The following is an 18,379-nucleotide window of genomic DNA, read 5'->3' as shown; positions in this document are numbered from 1 at the left end:
CCACACGTTGTATCTCTCATCGCTGCTCCTCCACACGTTGTATCTCTCATCGCTGCTCCTCCACACGTTGTATCTCTCATCGCTGCTCCTTCACACGTTGTATCTATCATTACTGCTCCTCCACACGTTGTATCTATCATGGCTGCTCCTCCACACGTTGTATCTCTCATGGCTGCTCCTCCACACGTTGTATCTCTCATGGCTGCTCCTCCACACGTTGTATCCCTCATCGCTGCTCCTCCACACGTTGTATCTCTCATTACTGCTCCTCCACACGTTGTCTCTCTCATCGCTGCTCCTCCACACGTTGTATCTCTCATCGCTGCTCCTCCACACGTTGTATCTCTCATCGCTGCTCCTCCACACGTTGTATCTATCATCGCTGCTCCTCCACACGTTGTATCTATCATGGCTGCTCCTCCACACGTTGTATCTATCATGGCTGCTCCTCCACACGTTGTATCTCTCATGGCTGCTCCTCCACACGTTGTATCCCTCATCGCTGCTCCTCCACACGTTGTATCTCTCATTACTGCTCCTCCACATGTTGTCTCTCTCATCGCTGCTCCTCCACACGTTGTATCTCTCATCGCTGCTCCTCCACACGTTGTATCTCTCATCGCTGCTCCTCCACACGTTGTATCTATCATCGCTGCTCCTCCACACGTTGTATCTATCATGGCTGCTCCTCCACACGTTGTATCTCTCATCACTGCTCCTCCACACGTTGTATCTATCACTACTCCTCCACCCAGTGAGTGCATCGACCCCTGTGTAAGTGCAGTAACTTCTATCACAGCATGTCACCTATCCTATTATGGATTAGTGATATGCAGTGTAGGAAAGCGAGGCCATATTTTGCAGCACTTCCAGAGACTTGTGGTTGTGTTCATGTTCTCACACCAGACCGTACTGTTTCCCTGATGACTCCCCATCATCTATCAGTCCTGATGTGTCCCACCACCCAGGCAGACAGTGGGGTTTATGGAGTCGCACACGTCTCCTGCTCATATTTACATGGATACAGATGGGAATGTGCAGTTTACATTACATGTTATGTGATTTATCATGTGTTTAATGGAGACATGAAAGTTGCTCTCGTTGCTCGGCTCCGGCTGTATAAGATTTCTGTAAACAGTGCGGTTATTAATCCGGGAGGTCATCACTTTATCCCTGCACATCGCCCGTCTCCAGTACCGACACCAAAGATATATGGACAGACGGACATACAGATGTTACACAGCAGCTGGGACATGTACACTGTACCTTCTCTCCTGGTGCCCCGATAGCGCCCTGAGGACCGGGAAGACCCTGCGCAAATAGAGAAAGACGTACAATGACAAAGTGCACAGGGTTTAGTCTCCCCCTCAGATATCCATCTCCTTCCATATATCACATTTATCTCTGCACAGATCTATTCTATCTCGCTGTACCAGGGCCACACCAGCTCCATCAATCTGTCAACCTCTGCATCAAGTTATTCATGTGAAGTTGTTTGTCCCTATTAAAATTCAGAACCTGGAGAAAGGTCAGCAGAAGTTTACCCTTCAAGATGGCGGCCCAGTGGGAAGCTGGCACGAGCGCCTCACCATCTGGGCGCCTCATAAATAAAAGCAGAGGTGGAAGAGGCTCAAGGAGCAGAATGGGAATCTGGCTGGCAAGAGGAAGAGTCGCACCAAGGACATTGTCAGAGGATATTACAGGACGAGGAGATTTATCTCTGCATAGAAGAGGCGGATATTATATTACTACTGGTGGTGAATGTACTTCTATAGACCCTTCATGACCTGCAGCCCCTCTTGTTCATACATTCCCCTCCTTATCTCCCAGCCCTCTGGACTCACCTGTGCACCTGGGTTTCCTTGCTGACCAGGAGGTCCTGGCTCACCTTGAGGGCCCTAAAACAGAAGGGCAAGGTCACCATTGAGAATATTCTCTAATATATGTTATTACACTTCCTTCTGAATTAGTTGTACACATTAACACTTACCACACTACCTTTGGGTCCAACTGGACCGTCCATGCCGGTAACGCCCTGTGACAAGAGGAGAAAACATATAAATACACAGGTGAAACCATAGTCATGGGTTGTACTGACTATACACAACCTACAATGGTTAAATGATACTAGTGCCCTTGTCCGGTCCACAGTATCACACACAATGATCACCAGACAGCTCCATACCTGTGCATCTCGCACTGTGCTATTCTGAGAAATATTCTAATAAGATCACAAGTTGAGCGGTAATTGGCCCAGTTCAGGCTCATTAAGCCAGGATGGTTTGTGTGGAAGAGGAGGATTACTGCAGATACAGCCACAACTCCCACACATCAGAACCAACACGGCCCGCTGACAACTGCACAGGACAGGGGGAGACTTACGTGAGGTCCAGGGGGGCCAGGAGGTCCCTTTGGTCCAAGCAAACCACGTGGTCCCTAGAACAAAAAAATAGGGATGAACAAAACACAATGAACAAATGAAGAGATATCTACATGATGGAAATGTGATGGAAGCAGAGCCTGATCCGGGAGCGCTGAACACACTACTCATTTTCAGCTTTCTACAGCTAGAGAATATCAAGGTATAGCACATACATTTGGGAAGATTTTAGATTCATAGTATATCAGTATTTTATCCAAGATCAGACAAGCTGATAGGCCAATTGTTTGGTGCTGCAGGACCAATAGTAATGGAGAAACCAAAAACCCTCCATCCATCATAGACACTAGAGTATAGTGCAGAGCGCTGGGGAATTTCCAATCCACTCATGATGAGCCCCTCTCGGTACATAACCCTTATCCGGACTCCTCTGCTAACCCCAACCCAAGTGTCCCATTCAGGCTAAGCCGCCTCATTCAGTGACTCCATCCCATCCAGATACATTGAAATTTGCATTTTGGTTAAGAGTCGGGACCATTAGGTAGTTCGCTGGACCGCCAAAACCAGTCAGTTTGTCTGGCTGAGGCCCAGTTCACATAACAATTAGGTCTTCAGTCAAAAATCAGGAGGGTCAAACACAGAACAGGTGCGAGTCCTTCCAGCGACTCTTCAGAGGTCAGTTCCATGGAAAGACGGTGGAACATCTGTGCTTTGTGTTTGACTCTTGGATTTGGCTCTAAATATCTGATAATAACTGAAGACCTGATAAAGAATTGAGTTTAATGTGCGTGACAGTCTATTCTCATGTAAGCCAAAGTAATCGCAGCTTTCTGTAAAAATTATTTAGAACTTTGTAAAGTAAGAAGTTATCTAATGTCTTCCTCAGAATAAGAAAATACTTACAGGTTCACCTGGCAATCCCCGAGGTCCGACATCTCCATCATCACCCTAAAGAAAACAGCAAGACATGTCAGAGGAGAGCATCAGCCATCAGCCAGGTCCCAGCTCTAGTATAAAGACCCCAGGAGCATCAGCCAGGTCCCAGCTCTTGTATAAAGACCCCAGGAGCATCAGCCAGGTCCCAGCTCTAGTATAAAGACCCCAGGAGCATCAGCCAGGTCCCAGCTCTAGTATAAAGACCCCAGGAGCATCAGCCGGTCCCAGCTCTAGTATAAAGACCCCCGGAGCATCAGCCGGTCCCAGCTCTAGTATAAAGACCCCAGGAGCATCAGCCAGGTCCCAGCTCTAGTATAAAGACCCCGGGAGCATCAGCCAGGTCCCAGCTCTAGTATAAAGACCCCAGGAGCATCAGCCAGGTCCCAGCTCTAGTGTAAAGACCCCAGGAGCATCAGCCAGGTCCCAGCTCTAGTATAAAGACCCCAGGAGCATCAGCCAGGTCCCAGCTCTAGTATAAAGACCCCAGGAGCATCAGCCAGGTCCCAGCTCTAGTATAAAGACCCCAGGAGCATCAGCCAGGTCCCAGCTCTAGTGTAAAGACCCCAGGAGCATCAGCCAGGTCCCAGCTCTAGTATAAAGACCCCAGGAGCATCAGCCAGGTCCCAGCTCTAGTATAAAGACCCCGGGAGCATCAGCCAGGTCCCAGCTCTAGTATAAAGACCCCAGGAGCATCAGCCATCAGCCAGGCCCCAGCTCTAGTATAAAGACCCCAGGAGCATCAGCCAGGTCCCAGCTCTAGTATAAAGACCCCAGGAGCATCAGCCAGGTCCCAGCTCTAGTATAAAGACCCCAGGAGCATCAGCCGGTCCCAGCTCTAGTGCAAAGACCCCAGGAGCATCAGCCAGGTCCCAGCTCTAGTATAAAGACCCCAGGAGCATCAGCCAGGTCCCAGCTCTAGTATAAAGACCCCAGGAGCATCAGCCAGGTCCCAGCTCTAGTATAAAGACCCCAGGAGCATCAGCCAGGTCCCAGCTCTAGTGTAAAGACCCCAGGAGCATCAGCCAGGCCCCAGCTCTAGTATAAAGACCCCAGGAGCATCAGCCGGTCCCAGCTCTAGTATAAAGACCCCAGGAGCATCAGCCAGGTCCCAACTCTAGTATAAAGACCCCAGGAGCATCAGCCAGGTCCCAGCTCTAGTATAAAGACCCCAGGAGCATCAGCCAGGTCCCAGCTCTTGTATAAAGACCCCAGGAGCATCAGCCAGGTCCCAGCTCTAGTATAAAGACCCCAGGAGCATCAGCCAGGTCCCAGCTCTAGTATAAAGACCCCAGGAGCATCAGCCGGTCCCAGCTCTAGTATAAAGACCCCCGGAGCATCAGCCGGTCCCAGCTCTAGTATAAAGACCCCAGGAGCATCAGCCAGGTCCCAGCTCTAGTATAAAGACCCCGGGAGCATCAGCCAGGTCCCAGCTCTAGTATAAAGACCCCAGGAGCATCAGCCAGGTCCCAGCTCTAGTGTAAAGACCCCAGGAGCATCAGCCAGGTCCCAGCTCTAGTATAAAGACCCCAGGAGCATCAGCCAGGTCCCAGCTCTAGTATAAAGACCCCAGGAGCATCAGCCAGGTCCCAGCTCTAGTATAAAGACCCCAGGAGCATCAGCCAGGTCCCAGCTCTAGTGTAAAGACCCCAGGAGCATCAGCCAGGTCCCAGCTCTAGTATAAAGACCCCAGGAGCATCAGCCAGGTCCCAGCTCTAGTATAAAGACCCCGGGAGCATCAGCCAGGTCCCAGCTCTAGTATAAAGACCCCAGGAGCATCAGCCATCAGCCAGGCCCCAGCTCTAGTATAAAGACCCCAGGAGCATCAGCCAGGTCCCAGCTCTAGTATAAAGACCCCAGGAGCATCAGCCAGGTCCCAGCTCTAGTATAAAGACCCCAGGAGCATCAGCCGGTCCCAGCTCTAGTGCAAAGACCCCAGGAGCATCAGCCAGGTCCCAGCTCTAGTATAAAGACCCCAGGAGCATCAGCCAGGTCCCAGCTCTAGTATAAAGACCCCAGGAGCATCAGCCAGGTCCCAGCTCTAGTATAAAGACCCCAGGAGCATCAGCCAGGTCCCAGCTCTAGTGTAAAGACCCCAGGAGCATCAGCCAGGCCCCAGCTCTAGTATAAAGACCCCAGGAGCATCAGCCGGTCCCAGCTCTAGTATAAAGACCCCAGGAGCATCAGCCAGGTCCCAACTCTAGTATAAAGACCCCAGGAGCATCAGCCAGGTCCCAGCTCTAGTATAAAGACCCCAGGAGCATCAGCCAGGTCCCAGCTCTAGTATAAAGACCCCAGGAGCATCAGCCGGTCCCAGCTCTAGTATAAAGACCCCCGGAGCATCAGCCGGTCCCAGCTCTAGTATAAAGACCCCAGGAGCATCAGCCAGGTCCCAGCTCTAGTATAAAGACCCCGGGAGCATCAGCCAGGTCCCAGCTCTAGTATAAAGACCCCAGGAGCATCAGCCAGGTCCCAGCTCTAGTGTAAAGACCCCAGGAGCATCAGCCAGGTCCCAGCTCTAGTATAAAGACCCCAGGAGCATCAGCCAGGTCCCAGCTCTAGTATAAAGACCCCAGGAGCATCAGCCAGGTCCCAGCTCTAGTATAAAGACCCCAGGAGCATCAGCCAGGTCCCAGCTCTAGTGTAAAGACCCCAGGAGCATCAGCCAGGTCCCAGCTCTAGTATAAAGACCCCAGGAGCATCAGCCAGGTCCCAGCTCTAGTATAAAGACCCCGGGAGCATCAGCCAGGTCCCAGCTCTAGTATAAAGACCCCAGGAGCATCAGCCATCAGCCAGGCCCCAGCTCTAGTATAAAGACCCCAGGAGCATCAGCCAGGTCCCAGCTCTTGTATAAAGACCCCAGGAGCATCAGCCAGGTCCCAGCTCTAGTATAAAGACCCCAGGAGCATCAGCCAGGTCCCAGCTCTAGTATAAAGACCCCAGGAGCATCAGCCGGTCCCAGCTCTAGTATAAAGACCCCCGGAGCATCAGCCGGTCCCAGCTCTAGTATAAAGACCCCAGGAGCATCAGCCAGGTCCCAGCTCTAGTATAAAGACCCCGGGAGCATCAGCCAGGTCCCAGCTCTAGTATAAAGACCCCAGGAGCATCAGCCAGGTCCCAGCTCTAGTGTAAAGACCCCAGGAGCATCAGCCAGGTCCCAGCTCTAGTATAAAGACCCCAGGAGCATCAGCCAGGTCCCAGCTCTAGTATAAAGACCCCAGGAGCATCAGCCAGGTCCCAGCTCTAGTATAAAGACCCCAGGAGCATCAGCCAGGTCCCAGCTCTAGTGTAAAGACCCCAGGAGCATCAGCCAGGTCCCAGCTCTAGTATAAAGACCCCAGGAGCATCAGCCAGGTCCCAGCTCTAGTATAAAGACCCCGGGAGCATCAGCCAGGTCCCAGCTCTAGTATAAAGACCCCAGGAGCATCAGCCATCAGCCAGGCCCCAGCTCTAGTATAAAGACCCCAGGAGCATCAGCCAGGTCCCAGCTCTAGTATAAAGACCCCAGGAGCATCAGCCAGGTCCCAGCTCTAGTATAAAGACCCCAGGAGCATCAGCCGGTCCCAGCTCTAGTGCAAAGACCCCAGGAGCATCAGCCAGGTCCCAGCTCTAGTATAAAGACCCCAGGAGCATCAGCCAGGTCCCAGCTCTAGTATAAAGACCCCAGGAGCATCAGCCAGGTCCCAGCTCTAGTATAAAGACCCCAGGAGCATCAGCCAGGTCCCAGCTCTAGTGTAAAGACCCCAGGAGCATCAGCCAGGCCCCAGCTCTAGTATAAAGACCCCAGGAGCATCAGCCGGTCCCAGCTCTAGTATAAAGACCCCAGGAGCATCAGCCAGGTCCCAACTCTAGTATAAAGACCCCAGGAGCATCAGCCAGGTCCCAGCTCTAGTATAAAGACCCCAGGAGCATCAGCCAGGTCCCAGCTCTAGTATAAAGACCCCAGGAGCATCAGCCAGGTCCCAGCTCTAGTATAAAGACCCCAGGAGCATCAGCCAGGTCCCAGCTCTAGTATAAAGACCCCAGGAGCATCAGCCAGGTCCCAGCTCTAGTATAAAGACCCCAGGAGCATCAGCCAGGTCCCAGCTCTAGTATAAAGACCCCAGGAGCATCAGCCAGGTCCCAGCTCTAGTGTAAAGACCCCAGGAGCATCAGCCAGGCCCCAGCTCTAGTGTAAAGACCCCAGGAGCATCAGCCAGGTCCCAGCTCTAGTATAAAGACCCCAGGAGCATCAGCCAGGTCCCAGCTCAAGTATAAAGACCCCAGGAGCATCAGCCATCAGCCAGGCCCCAGCTCTAGTATAAAGACCCCAGGAGCATCAGCCATCAGCCAGGTCCCAGCTCTAGTATAAAGACCCCAGGAGCATCAGCCAGGTCCCAGCTCTAGTGTAAAGACCCCAGGAGCATCAGCCAGGTCCCAGCTCTAGTATAAAGACCCCAGGAGCATCAGCCAGGTCCCAGCTCTAGTATAAAGACCCCAGGAGCATCAGCCAGGTCCCAGCTCTAGTATAAAGACCCCAGGAGCATCAGCCTGTCCCAGCTCTAGTATAAAGACCCCAGGAGCATCAGCCAGGTCCCAGCTCTAGTATAAAGACCCCAGGAGCATCAGCCAGGTCCCAGCTCTAGTATAAAGACCCCAGGAGCATCAGCCAGGTCCCAGCTCTAGTATAAAGACCCCAGGAGCATCAGCCAGGCCCCAGCTCTAGTATAAAGACCCCAGGAGCATCAGCCAGGTCCCAGCTCTAGTATAAAGACCCCAGGAGCATCAGCCAGGTCCCAGCTCTAGTGTAAAGACCCCAGGAGCATCAGCCAGGTCCCAGCTCTAGTGTAAAGACCCCAGGAGCATCAGCCAGGTCCCAGCTCTAGTATAAAGACCCCAGGAGCATCAGCCAGGTCCCAGCTCTAGTGTAAAGACCCCAGGAGCATCAGCCAGGTCCCAGCTCTAGTATAAAGACCCCAGGAGCATCAGCCAGGTCCCAGATCTAGTATAAAGACCCCAGGAGCATCAGCCAGGTCCCAGCTCTAGTATAAAGCACCAGGAGCATCAGCCAGGTCCCAGCTCTAGTATAAAGACCCCAGGAGCATCAGCCAGGTCCCAGCTCTAGTATAAAGACCCCAGGAGCATCAGCCGGTCCCAGCTCTAGTGTAAAGACCCCAGGAGCATCAGCCAGATCCCAGCTCTAGTATAAAGACCCCAGGAGCATCAGCCAGGTCCCAGCTCTAGTATAAAGACCCCAGGAGCATCAGCCAGGCCCCAGCTCTAGTATAAAGACCCCAGGAGCATCAGCCAGGTCCCAGCTCTAGTATAAAGACCCCAGGAGCATCAGCCAGGTCCCAGCTCTAGTATAAAGACCCCAGGAGCATCAGCCAGGTCCCAGCTCTAGTATAAAGACCCCAGGAGCATCAGCCAGGTCCCAGCTCTAGTATAAAGACCCAAGGAGCATCAGCCATCAGCCAGGCCCCAGCTCTAGTATAAAGACCCAAGGAGCATCAGCCATCAGCCAGGCCCCAGCTCTAGTATAAAGACCCCAGGAGCATCAGCCAGGCCCCAGCTCTAGTGTAAAGACCCCAGGAGCATCAGCCAGGCCCCAGCTCTAGTATAAAGACCCAAGGAGCATCAGCCATCAGCCAGGCCCCAGCTCTAGTATAAAGACCCCAGGAGCATCAGCCAGGCCCCAGCTCTAGTGTAAAGACCCCAGGAGCATCAGCCAGGCCCCAGCTCTAGTATAAAGACCCCAGGAGCATCAGCCAGGCCCCAGCTCTAGTGTAAAGACCCCAGGAGCATCAGCCAGGCCCCAGCTCTAGTATAAAGACCCCAGGAGCATCAGCCAGGTCCCAGCTCTAGTATAAAGACCACAGGAGCATCAGCCAGGTCCCAGCTCTAGTATAAAGACCCCAGGAGCATCAGTCAGGTCCCAGCTCTAGTATAAAGACCCCAGGAGCATCAGCCATCAGCCAGGCCCCAGCTCTTTTGTAAAGACCCCAGGAGCATCAGCCGGTCCCAGCTCTAGTATAAAGACCCCAGGAGCATCAGCCAGGTCCCAGCTCTAGTATAAAGACCCCAGGAGCATCAGCCAGGTCCCAGCTCTAGTATAAAGACCCCAGGAGCATCAGCCAGGTCCCAGCTCTAGTATAAAGACCCCAGGAGCATCAGCCAGGTCCCAGCTCTAGTATAAAGACCCCAGGAGCATCAGCCAGGCCCCAGCTCTAGTATAAAAACCCCAGGAGCATCAGCCGGTCCCAGCTCTAGTATAAAGACCCCAGGAGCATCAGCCAGGTCCCAGCTCTAGTATAAAGACCCCAGGAGCATCAGCCAGGTCCCAGCTCTAGTATAAAGACCCCAGGAGCATCAGCCAGGTCCCAGCTCTAGTATAAAGACCCCAGGAGCATCAGCCAGGTCCCAGCTCTAGTATAAAGACCCCAGGAGCATCAGCCATCAGCCAGGCCCCAGCTCTAGTATAAAGACCCCAGGAGCATCAGCCAGGTCCCAGCTCTAGCATAAAGACCCCAGGAGCATCAGCCAGGCCCTAGCTCTAGAATAAAGACCCCAGGAGCATCAGCCGGTCCCAGCTCTAGTATAAAGACCCCAGGAGCATCAGCCAGGTCCCAGCTCTAGTATAAAGACCCCAGGAGCATCAGCCAGGTCCCAGCTCTAGTATAAAGACCCCAGGAGCATCAGCCAGGTCCCAGCTCTAGTATAAAGACCCCAGGAGCATCAGCCAGGTCCCAGCTCTAGTATAAAGACCCCAGGAGCATCAGCCAGGTCCCAGCTTTAGTATAAAGACCCCAGGAGCATCAGCCGGTCCCAGCTCTAGTGTAAAGACCCCAGGAGCATCAGCCAGGTCCCAGCTCTAGTATAAAGACCCCAGGAGCATCAGCCGGTCCCAGCTCTAGTGCAAAGACCCCAGGAGCATCAGCCAGGTCCCAGCTCTAGTATAAAGACCCCAGGAGCATCAGCCAGGTCCCAGCTCTAGTATAAAGACCCCAGGAGCATCAGCCAGGTCCCAGCTCTAGTATAAAGACCCCAGGAGCATCAGCCAGGTCCCAGCTCTAGTATAAAGACCCCAGGAGCATCAGCCGGTCCCAGCTCTAGTGTAAAGACCCCAGGAGCATCAGCCAGGTCCCAGCTCTAGTATAAAGACCCCAGGAGCATCAGCCAGGTCCCAGCTCTAGTATAAAGACCCCAGGAGCATCAGCCAGGTCCCAGCTCTAGTATAAAGACCCCAGGAGCATCAGCCAGGCCCCAGCTCTAGTATAAAGACCCCAGGAGCATCAGCCAGGTCCCAGCTCTAGTATAAAGACCCCAGGAGCATCAGCCATCAGCCAGGTCCCAGCTCTAGTATAAAGACCCCAGGAGCATCAGCCATCAGCCAGGCCCCAGCTCTAGTATAAAGACCCCAGGAGCATCAGCCAGGTCCCAGCTCTAGTATAAAGACCCCAGGAGCATCAGCCAGGTCCCAGCTCTAGTATAAAGACCCCAGGAGCATCAGCCAGGCCCTAGCTCTAGTATAAAGACCCCAGGAGCATCAGCCAGGTCCCAGCTCTAGTATAAAGACCCCAGGAGCATCAGCCAGGTCCCAGCTCTAGTATAAAGACCCCAGGAGCATCAGCCAGGTCCCAGCTCTAGTATAAAGACCCCAGGAGCATCAGCCAGGTCCCAGCTCTAGTATAAAGACCCCAGGAGCATCAGCCAGGTCCCAGCTCTAGTATAAAGACCCCAGGAGCATCAGCCAGGTCCCAGCTCTAGTATAAAGACCCCAGGAGCATCAGCCAGGTCCCAACTCTAGTATAAAGACCCCAGGAGAATCAGCCGGTCCCAGCTCTAGTATAAAGACCCCAGGAGCATCAGCCAGGTCCCAGCTCTAGTATAAAGACCCCAGGAGCATCAGCCATCAGCCAGGCCCCAGCTCTAGTATAAAGACCCCAGGAACATCAGCCGGTCCCAGCTCTAGTATAAAGACCCCAGGAGCATCAGCCAGGTCCCAGCTCTAGTATAAAGACCCCAGGAGCATCAGCCAGGTCCCAGCTCTAGCATAAAGACCCCAGGAGCATCAGCCAGGTCCCAGCTCTAGTATAAAGGCCCCAGGAGCATCAGCCATCAGCCAGGCCCCAGCTCTAGTATAAAGACCCCAGGAGCATCAGCCATGTCCCAGCTCTAGTATAAAGACCCCAGGAGCATCAGCCAGGTCCCAGCTCTAGTATAAAGACCCCAGGAGCATCAGCCAGGCCCCAGCTCTAGTATAAAGACCCCAGGAGCATCAGCCAGGTCCCAGCTCTAGTATAAAGACCCCAGGAGCATCAGCCAGGTCCCAGCTCTAGTATAAAGACCCCAGGAGCATCAGCCATCAGCCAGGCCCCAGCTCTAGTATAAAGACCCCAGGAGCATCAGCCAGGCCCCAGCTCTAGTATAAAGACCCCAGGAGCATCAGCCAGGTCCCAGCTCTAGTATAAAGACCCCAGGAGCATCAGCCGGTCCCAGCTCTAGTGTAAAGACCCCAGGAGCATCAGCCAGGTCCCAGCTCTAGTATAAAGACCCCAGGAGCATCAGCCAGGCCCCAGCTCTAGTATAAAGACCCCAGGAGCATCAGCCAGGTCCCAGCTCTAGTATAAAGACCCCAGGAGCATCAGCCAGACCCCAGCTCTAGTATAAAGACCCCAGGGGCATCAGCCAGGCCCCAGCTCTAGTATAAAGACCCCAGGAGCATCAGCCAGACCCCAGCTCTAGTATAAAGACCCCAGGGGCATCAGCCAGGCCCCAGCTCTAGTATAAAGACCCCAGGAGCATCAGCCAGGCCCCAGCTCTAGTATAAAGACCCCAGGAGCATCAGCCAGGTCCCAGCTCTAGTATAAAGACCCCAGGAGCATCAGCCGGTCCCAGCTCTAGTGTAAAGACCCCAGGAGCATCAGCCAGGTCCCAGCTCTAGTATAAAGACCCCAGGAGCATCAGCCAGGCCCCAGCTCTAGTATAAAGACCCCAGGAGCATCAGCCAGGTCCCAGCTCTAGTATAAAGACCCCAGGAGCATCAGCCAGACCCCAGCTCTAGTATAAAGACCCCAGGGGCATCAGCCAGGCCCCAGCTCTAGTATAAAGACCCCAGGAGCATCAGCCAGACCCCAGCTCTAGTATAAAGACCCCAGGGGCATCAGCCAGGCCCCAGCTCTAGTATAAAGACCCCAGGAGCATCAGCCGGTCCCAGCTCTAGTATAAAGACCCCAGGAGCATCAGCCAGGTCCCAGCTCTAGTATAAAGACCCCAGGAGCATCAGCCAGGTCCCAGCTCTAGTGCAAAGACCCCAGGAGCATCAGCCAGGTCCCAGCTCTAGTATAAAGACCCCAGGAGCATCAGCCATGTCCCAGCTCTAGTATAAAGACCCCAGGAGCATCAGCCAGGTCCCAGCTCTAGTGCAAAGACCCCAGGAGCATCAGCCAGGTCCCAGCTCTAGTATAAAGACCCCAGGAGCATCAGCCAGGTCCCAGCTCTAGTATAAAGACCCCAGGAGCATCAGCCAGGTCCCAGCTTTAGTATAAAGACCCCAGGAGCATCAGCCGGTCCCAGCTCTAGTGTAAAGACCCCAGGAGCATCAGCCAGGTCCCAGCTCTAGTATAAAGACCCCAGGAGCATCAGCCGGTCCCAGCTCTAGTGCAAAGACCCCAGGAGCATCAGCCAGGTCCCAGCTCTAGTATAAAGACCCCAGGAGCATCAGCCAGGTCCCAGCTCTAGTATAAAGACCCCAGGAGCATCAGCCAGGTCCCAGCTCTAGTATAAAGACCCCAGGAGCATCAGCCAGGTCCCAGCTCTAGTATAAAGACCCCAGGAGCATCAGCCAGGTCCCAGCTCTAGTATAAAGACCCCAGGAGCATCAGCCAGGCCCCAGCTCTAGTATAAAGACCCCAGGAGCATCAGCCAGGTCCCAGCTCTAGTATAAAGACCCCAGGAGCATCAGCCAGGTCCCAGCTCTATTATAAAGACCCCAGGAGCATCAGCCATCAGCCAGGTCCCAGCTCTAGTATAAAGACCCCAGGAGCATCAGCCAGGTCCCAGCTCTAGTATAAAGACCCCAGGAGCATCAGCCAGACCCCAGCTCTAGTATAAAGACCCCAGGGGCATCAGCCAGGCCCCAGCTCTAGTATAAAGACCCCAGGAGCATCAGCCGGTCCCAGCTCTAGTATAAAGACCCCAGGAGCATCAGCCAGGTCCCAGCTCTAGTATAAAGACCCCAGGAGCATCAGCCAGGTCCCAGCTCTAGTGCAAAGACCCCAGGAGCATCAGCCAGGTCCCAGCTCTAGTATAAAGACCCCAGGAGCATCAGCCATGTCCCAGCTCTAGTATAAAGACCCCAGGAGCATCAGCCAGGTCCCAGCTCTAGTGCAAAGACCCCAGGAGCATCAGCCAGGTCCCAGCTCTAGTATAAAGACCCCAGGAGCATCAGCCAGGTCCCAGCTCTAGTATAAAGACCCCAGGAGCATCAGCCAGGTCCCAGCTTTAGTATAAAGACCCCAGGAGCATCAGCCGGTCCCAGCTCTAGTGTAAAGACCCCAGGAGCATCAGCCAGGTCCCAGCTCTAGTATAAAGACCCCAGGAGCATCAGCCAGGCCCCAGCTCTTGTATAAAGACCCCAGGAGCATCAGCCAGGTCCCAGCTCTAGTATAAAGACCCCAGGAGCATCAGCCAGGCCCCAGCTCTAGTATAAAGACCCCAGGAGCATCAGCCGGTCCCAGCTCTAGTATAAAGACCCCAGGAGCATCAGCCAGGTCCCAGCTCTAGTGTAAAGACCCCAGGAGCATCAGCCAGGTCCCAGCTCTAGTATAAAGACCCCAGGAGCATCAGCCAGGTCCCAGCTCTAGTATAAAGACCCCAGGAGCATCAGCCAGGTCCCAGCTCTAGTATAAAGACCCCAGGAGCATCAGCCTGTCCCAGCTCTAGTATAAAGACCCCAGGAGCATCAGCCAGGTCCCAGCTCTAGTATAAAGACCCCAGGAGCATCAGCCAGGTCCCAGCTCTAGTATAAAGACCCCAGGAGCATCAGCCAGGTCCCAGCTCTAGTATAAAGACCCCAGGAGCATCAGCCAGGCCCCAGCTCTAGTATAAAGACCCCAGGAGCATCAGCCAGGTCCCAGCTCTAGTGTAAAGACCCCAGGAGCATCAGCCAGGTCCCAGCTCTAGTGTAAAGACCCCAGGAGCATCAGCCAGGTCCCAGCTCTAGTATAAAGACCCCAGGAGCATCAGCCAGGTCCCAGCTCTAGTATAAAGACAGACCCCAGGAGCATCAGCCGGTCCCAGCTCTAGTGTAAAGACCCCAGGAGCATCAGCCAGATCCCAGCTCTAGTATAAAGACCCCAGGAGCATCAGCCAGGTCCCAGCTCTAGTATAAAGACCCCAGGAGCATCAGCCAGGCCCCAGCTCTAGTATAAAGACCCCAGGAGCATCAGCCAGGTCCCAGCTCTAGTATAAAGACCCCAGGAGCATCAGCCAGGTCCCAGCTCTAGTATAAAGACCCCAGGAGCATCAGCCATCAGCCAGGTCCCAGCTCTAGTATAAAGACCCAAGGAGCATCAGCCATCAGCCAGGCCCCAGCTCTAGTATAAAGACCCCAGGAGCATCAGCCAGGCCCCAGCTCTAGTGTAAAGACTCCAGGAGCATCAGCCAGGCCCCAGCTCTAGTATAAAGACCCCAGGAGCATCAGCCAGGTCCCAGCTCTAGTATAAAGACCCCAGGAGCATCAGCCAGGTCCCAGCTCTAGTATAAAGACCCCAGGAGCATCAGTCAGGTCCCAGCTCTAGTATAAAGACCCCAGGAGCATCAGCCATCAGCCAGGCCCCAGCTCTAGTGTAAAGACCCCAGGAGCATCAGCCGGTCCCAGCTCTAGTATAAAGACCCCAGGAGCATCAGCCAGGTCCCAGCTCTAGTGTAAAGACCCCAGGAGCATCAGCCATCAGCCAGGCCCCAGCTCTAGTGTAAAGACCCCAGGAGCATCAGCCGGTCCCAGCTCTAGTATAAAGACCCCAGGAGCATCAGCCAGGTCCCAGCTCTAGTGTAAAGACCCCAGTAGCCTCCTTGTTATTGGGTCTTCACCTATTAATGTACTTACTCTCTCACCGTCCTCTCCTGGTGGCCCGGGAGGCCCAGAGGGACCGGATTCACCCTGAAAACAACCAATAATAAATTAACCACTTTGAAATGATGACACATGACAAATACTGGAAATGACAATAGTAGAAATCATGGACCTACACGATGACCCTTTTCACCAGGTAATCCCGCTAAACCATCGAATCCTCGGTCACCCTAAAAAATAAACATGATAAATTATTCTGAGTATTATGTGGAGAATGTAATGATTGCCATGGAGCGGCACTCTCCCCCATACCTTAGGACCGGTCTGTCCCGGCATACCACGAGCACCATCGCTCCCTGCCCGGCCCTACAATACAGAAGAAGCCTTGGTCATTGATGTCTCCTTATAGAGATCATTCACACACAATGCTGGTGGCTTTACACTTGCTCTGTATGGTGAGGACACTTACCCTTCGTCCAGGTTTTCCCGTGGGACCAGGAGATCCTTGAGCACCACGAGGACCCTACAAGATAAATAAGGTGGAAACATAGGTGTCATCCATACAGATCCAGCCCTGCACAGCGGCAGGTGGGGGCAGGCAAATCTTGGAAGAAATGAACAGACATGAGTGACACTCAGTTTTACTATTGTGCGGTCACACTGTGGTATACGAGCCTCATAGAGGTAGTAAATAAGACTGTGCACAACACATGTACTGGGAACCTTGTGCATTTGCCCAAAGCTTCTATATAGTGTAATGTAATAAATAACAGACATTATCTGCAAATCACCAAACAAAATGCGTCTCATGTCCAGAGACTGTGTATAAATACCTGTGGCCCTAAGTCGCCGGCTTCTCCCTTAAATCCTGCTGGACCAGGAGTCCCCTGCGATTAAACAAGAGAGGAGTCACAGTTATCATCCGCCCATCTCCGTGAGTCATGTTCTGCTCGCTAGGAGGTCTCATTACTCACCACAGGACCGGGTCTTCCAGTAAGTCCCATTGGGCCAGATGGACCCCTTAAGGCCAGCTAAAAAGGAAGAACACATACAACGACTATTAAACTTTGCACTATGGTATAATACGGAACTGCCTTGGGGGCTTCAGGAAGAGATCACTGAGCCTCACAGCAAGATGAAAAATTTTGCACTAGTCTATGATTTTGGTTTAGATTAACGTCTTCAGCAGGACCTTAGCCATCACATGACTTTGCATCTGACAGACACCTGTGCTTGGAAATCCACTGCAGAGCATGTGCTGAGCATGGGCAGAGCATGCAAGGAGTTTCCTGACCTTGGGATATCAGTCATGTGACTACTTGGTGGTCCTTGATGTGGACGGTCCTGGCGGCGCTCTTACCCTGGCTTGCTGTAGAATGGCTTGAGCCTGCGATTCCTGAGCAGAAAGTTGAGGTCCTTTGGAGGAACCGTCTCCCCCACTTGAGAATCGGAACTAAGGAAACAACAGAAGAATATAATATAAGTGATACATACAGAACAATCAATAGAACATTGTCCCCTTATATTCGGCTGCTACAGACCCGCTCAGGCGCCTCCTATCACTAGGCTGGATCTGCATTTTATTCTCAGCAGTAAAAACACCATTTTGTTGCCTACAAACAAACCAAGTGGCGGTTTTATTTCCACCTCCGCCATTCAGGATAAAAGCTGCTGGGATCTCAGATTTATTCCTGCTTTAAAGGCCCCATCAAGACTCCATGAAATTGCTGGGTATTGAATTATACATAAATCACATTCATATCATCAGGATTTTACTGCAGCAAAGAGAGAGAGGGCAACGAGCCACAACGGCTAATGAGCGCGTGTGTAACCCCTGCCGCACCACAGCCAAACGCTGCTCCGACCAACAAGTGGATCAGGAACGTCACAAGTTCTTGTTTTTCTTTTTGTTTTTTTACGTGCCTTGTATGTATTATTGAGGTGCGCGAAAACTAAGGATGCATTCACACGTTCAGTTTTTCAGATGCAGTTTTTGATGCCAAAAGCAGGTGTGGATAAGAATGGGTGTGAACATATCATTGAGACAAGTCGTTCCTACTCCTTTTTCACTCCACTCCTGGTTTGGACATCAAAAACTGCATCTGAAAAACTAAAAGTGTGAACGCAGCCTAAGGGTGGTGACACACATGGCATTTTTTAGGCAGTTCATGCGTTTTTGACCTGTTTGAATTAAGATAATTGGTCAAACCTGTCAAAAACGCATGAGTTTTTTTCCGATCTGAAAATGCAGTAACTAAAAACGGCCCAAAAACGGCATGTGTGTCACCACCCTAAGGGTGCGGTCACACTGTGCGTTCTCCCAAGCGCAGGAGGCCGTGCCTCGGCCCGATCTCAATAGCATTTCAAGTGAAACGCATGCGATTGTTTACCGATCACATGCGGTTTACTGCAAACAGAAATGCGTTCACGCAAGACACGCCTCCATTGCACTAGCGAAGCGCGTGGCCGCTTATTTAAGTGATCAATAATAAGTGCAATGAGTTTTGCTTTGGGTTGTGGAGCACATTTGTATGTATACAGTTCTATGTACATGTTAGGCTGCTGTCACACGGTGCATTCCTGGTCCGGTTTTAAACGGACTGAAAACGCATGCATTTTTGTACGTTTCCCATGCGTTTGGCCGCTTTAAACCTGATTATCTCCATTTCTAGAAATGTAGGCAGCTGTGGACGGATTAAAACCAGCCAAACGCATGGGGAACGCAGGTTTTTTCAGTCCATTTAAAATCAGTCTGCGAAGGCCCCGTGTGGCATCACCCTTATGATGTGATGCAGTGTGTGAACGCAGCCTTAGGGTGAAGACACACATGGCGTTTTTGGGCCGTTTTTACTAAGTGCGTTTTCAGATCGTTAAAAAAGCATGCGTTTTTGTCCGTTTTTCATTGCGGAATTTCGGAAAAACGGACAAAAACACATGCGTTTTTAAAAAACGGATGCGTTTTTTAACGCATGCGTTTTTAACGATCTGAAAACGCACTTAGTAAAAACGGC

General features: G+C 52.7%; 1 protein-coding gene across 7 annotated transcripts in view; it reads right to left on the bottom strand.

Moving 5' to 3' along the window:
* The window catches only part of LOC140078023 (collagen alpha-1(V) chain-like), a 347,730-nt gene that overhangs the window by 86,453 nt on the left and 242,898 nt on the right, over positions 1 to 18,379 (bottom strand). For all 7 annotated transcript variants that reach the window (XR_011849878.1, XM_072125797.1, XM_072125796.1 and 4 more), the window contains 12 exons: positions 16,729 to 16,821; positions 16,343 to 16,399; positions 16,202 to 16,255; positions 15,838 to 15,891; positions 15,681 to 15,734; positions 15,545 to 15,598; positions 15,402 to 15,455; positions 3,284 to 3,328; positions 2,383 to 2,436; positions 1,991 to 2,035; positions 1,845 to 1,898; positions 1,267 to 1,311 (listed from right to left, as the gene is read on the bottom strand). Coding sequence is in view for 6 of the 7 variants with exons in the window: in XM_072125797.1 (XP_071981898.1) it covers positions 1,267 to 1,311; positions 1,845 to 1,898; positions 1,991 to 2,035; positions 2,383 to 2,436; positions 3,284 to 3,328; positions 15,402 to 15,455; positions 15,545 to 15,598; positions 15,681 to 15,734; positions 15,838 to 15,891; positions 16,202 to 16,255; positions 16,343 to 16,399; positions 16,729 to 16,821 (663 nt within the window). In the remaining variant the exon portion in view is untranslated. The remainder of the gene's footprint in view (positions 1 to 1,266; positions 1,312 to 1,844; positions 1,899 to 1,990; positions 2,036 to 2,382; positions 2,437 to 3,283; positions 3,329 to 15,401; positions 15,456 to 15,544; positions 15,599 to 15,680; positions 15,735 to 15,837; positions 15,892 to 16,201; positions 16,256 to 16,342; positions 16,400 to 16,728; positions 16,822 to 18,379) is intronic.

Source organism: Engystomops pustulosus, chromosome 9, assembly GCF_040894005.1.
Source record: "Engystomops pustulosus chromosome 9, aEngPut4.maternal, whole genome shotgun sequence".
Taxonomy (NCBI): Eukaryota; Metazoa; Chordata; class Amphibia; order Anura; family Leptodactylidae; genus Engystomops; species Engystomops pustulosus.
The sequence above is the reverse complement of the archived record's forward strand: the minus strand, read 5'-3'. Positions and strand labels throughout refer to the sequence as shown.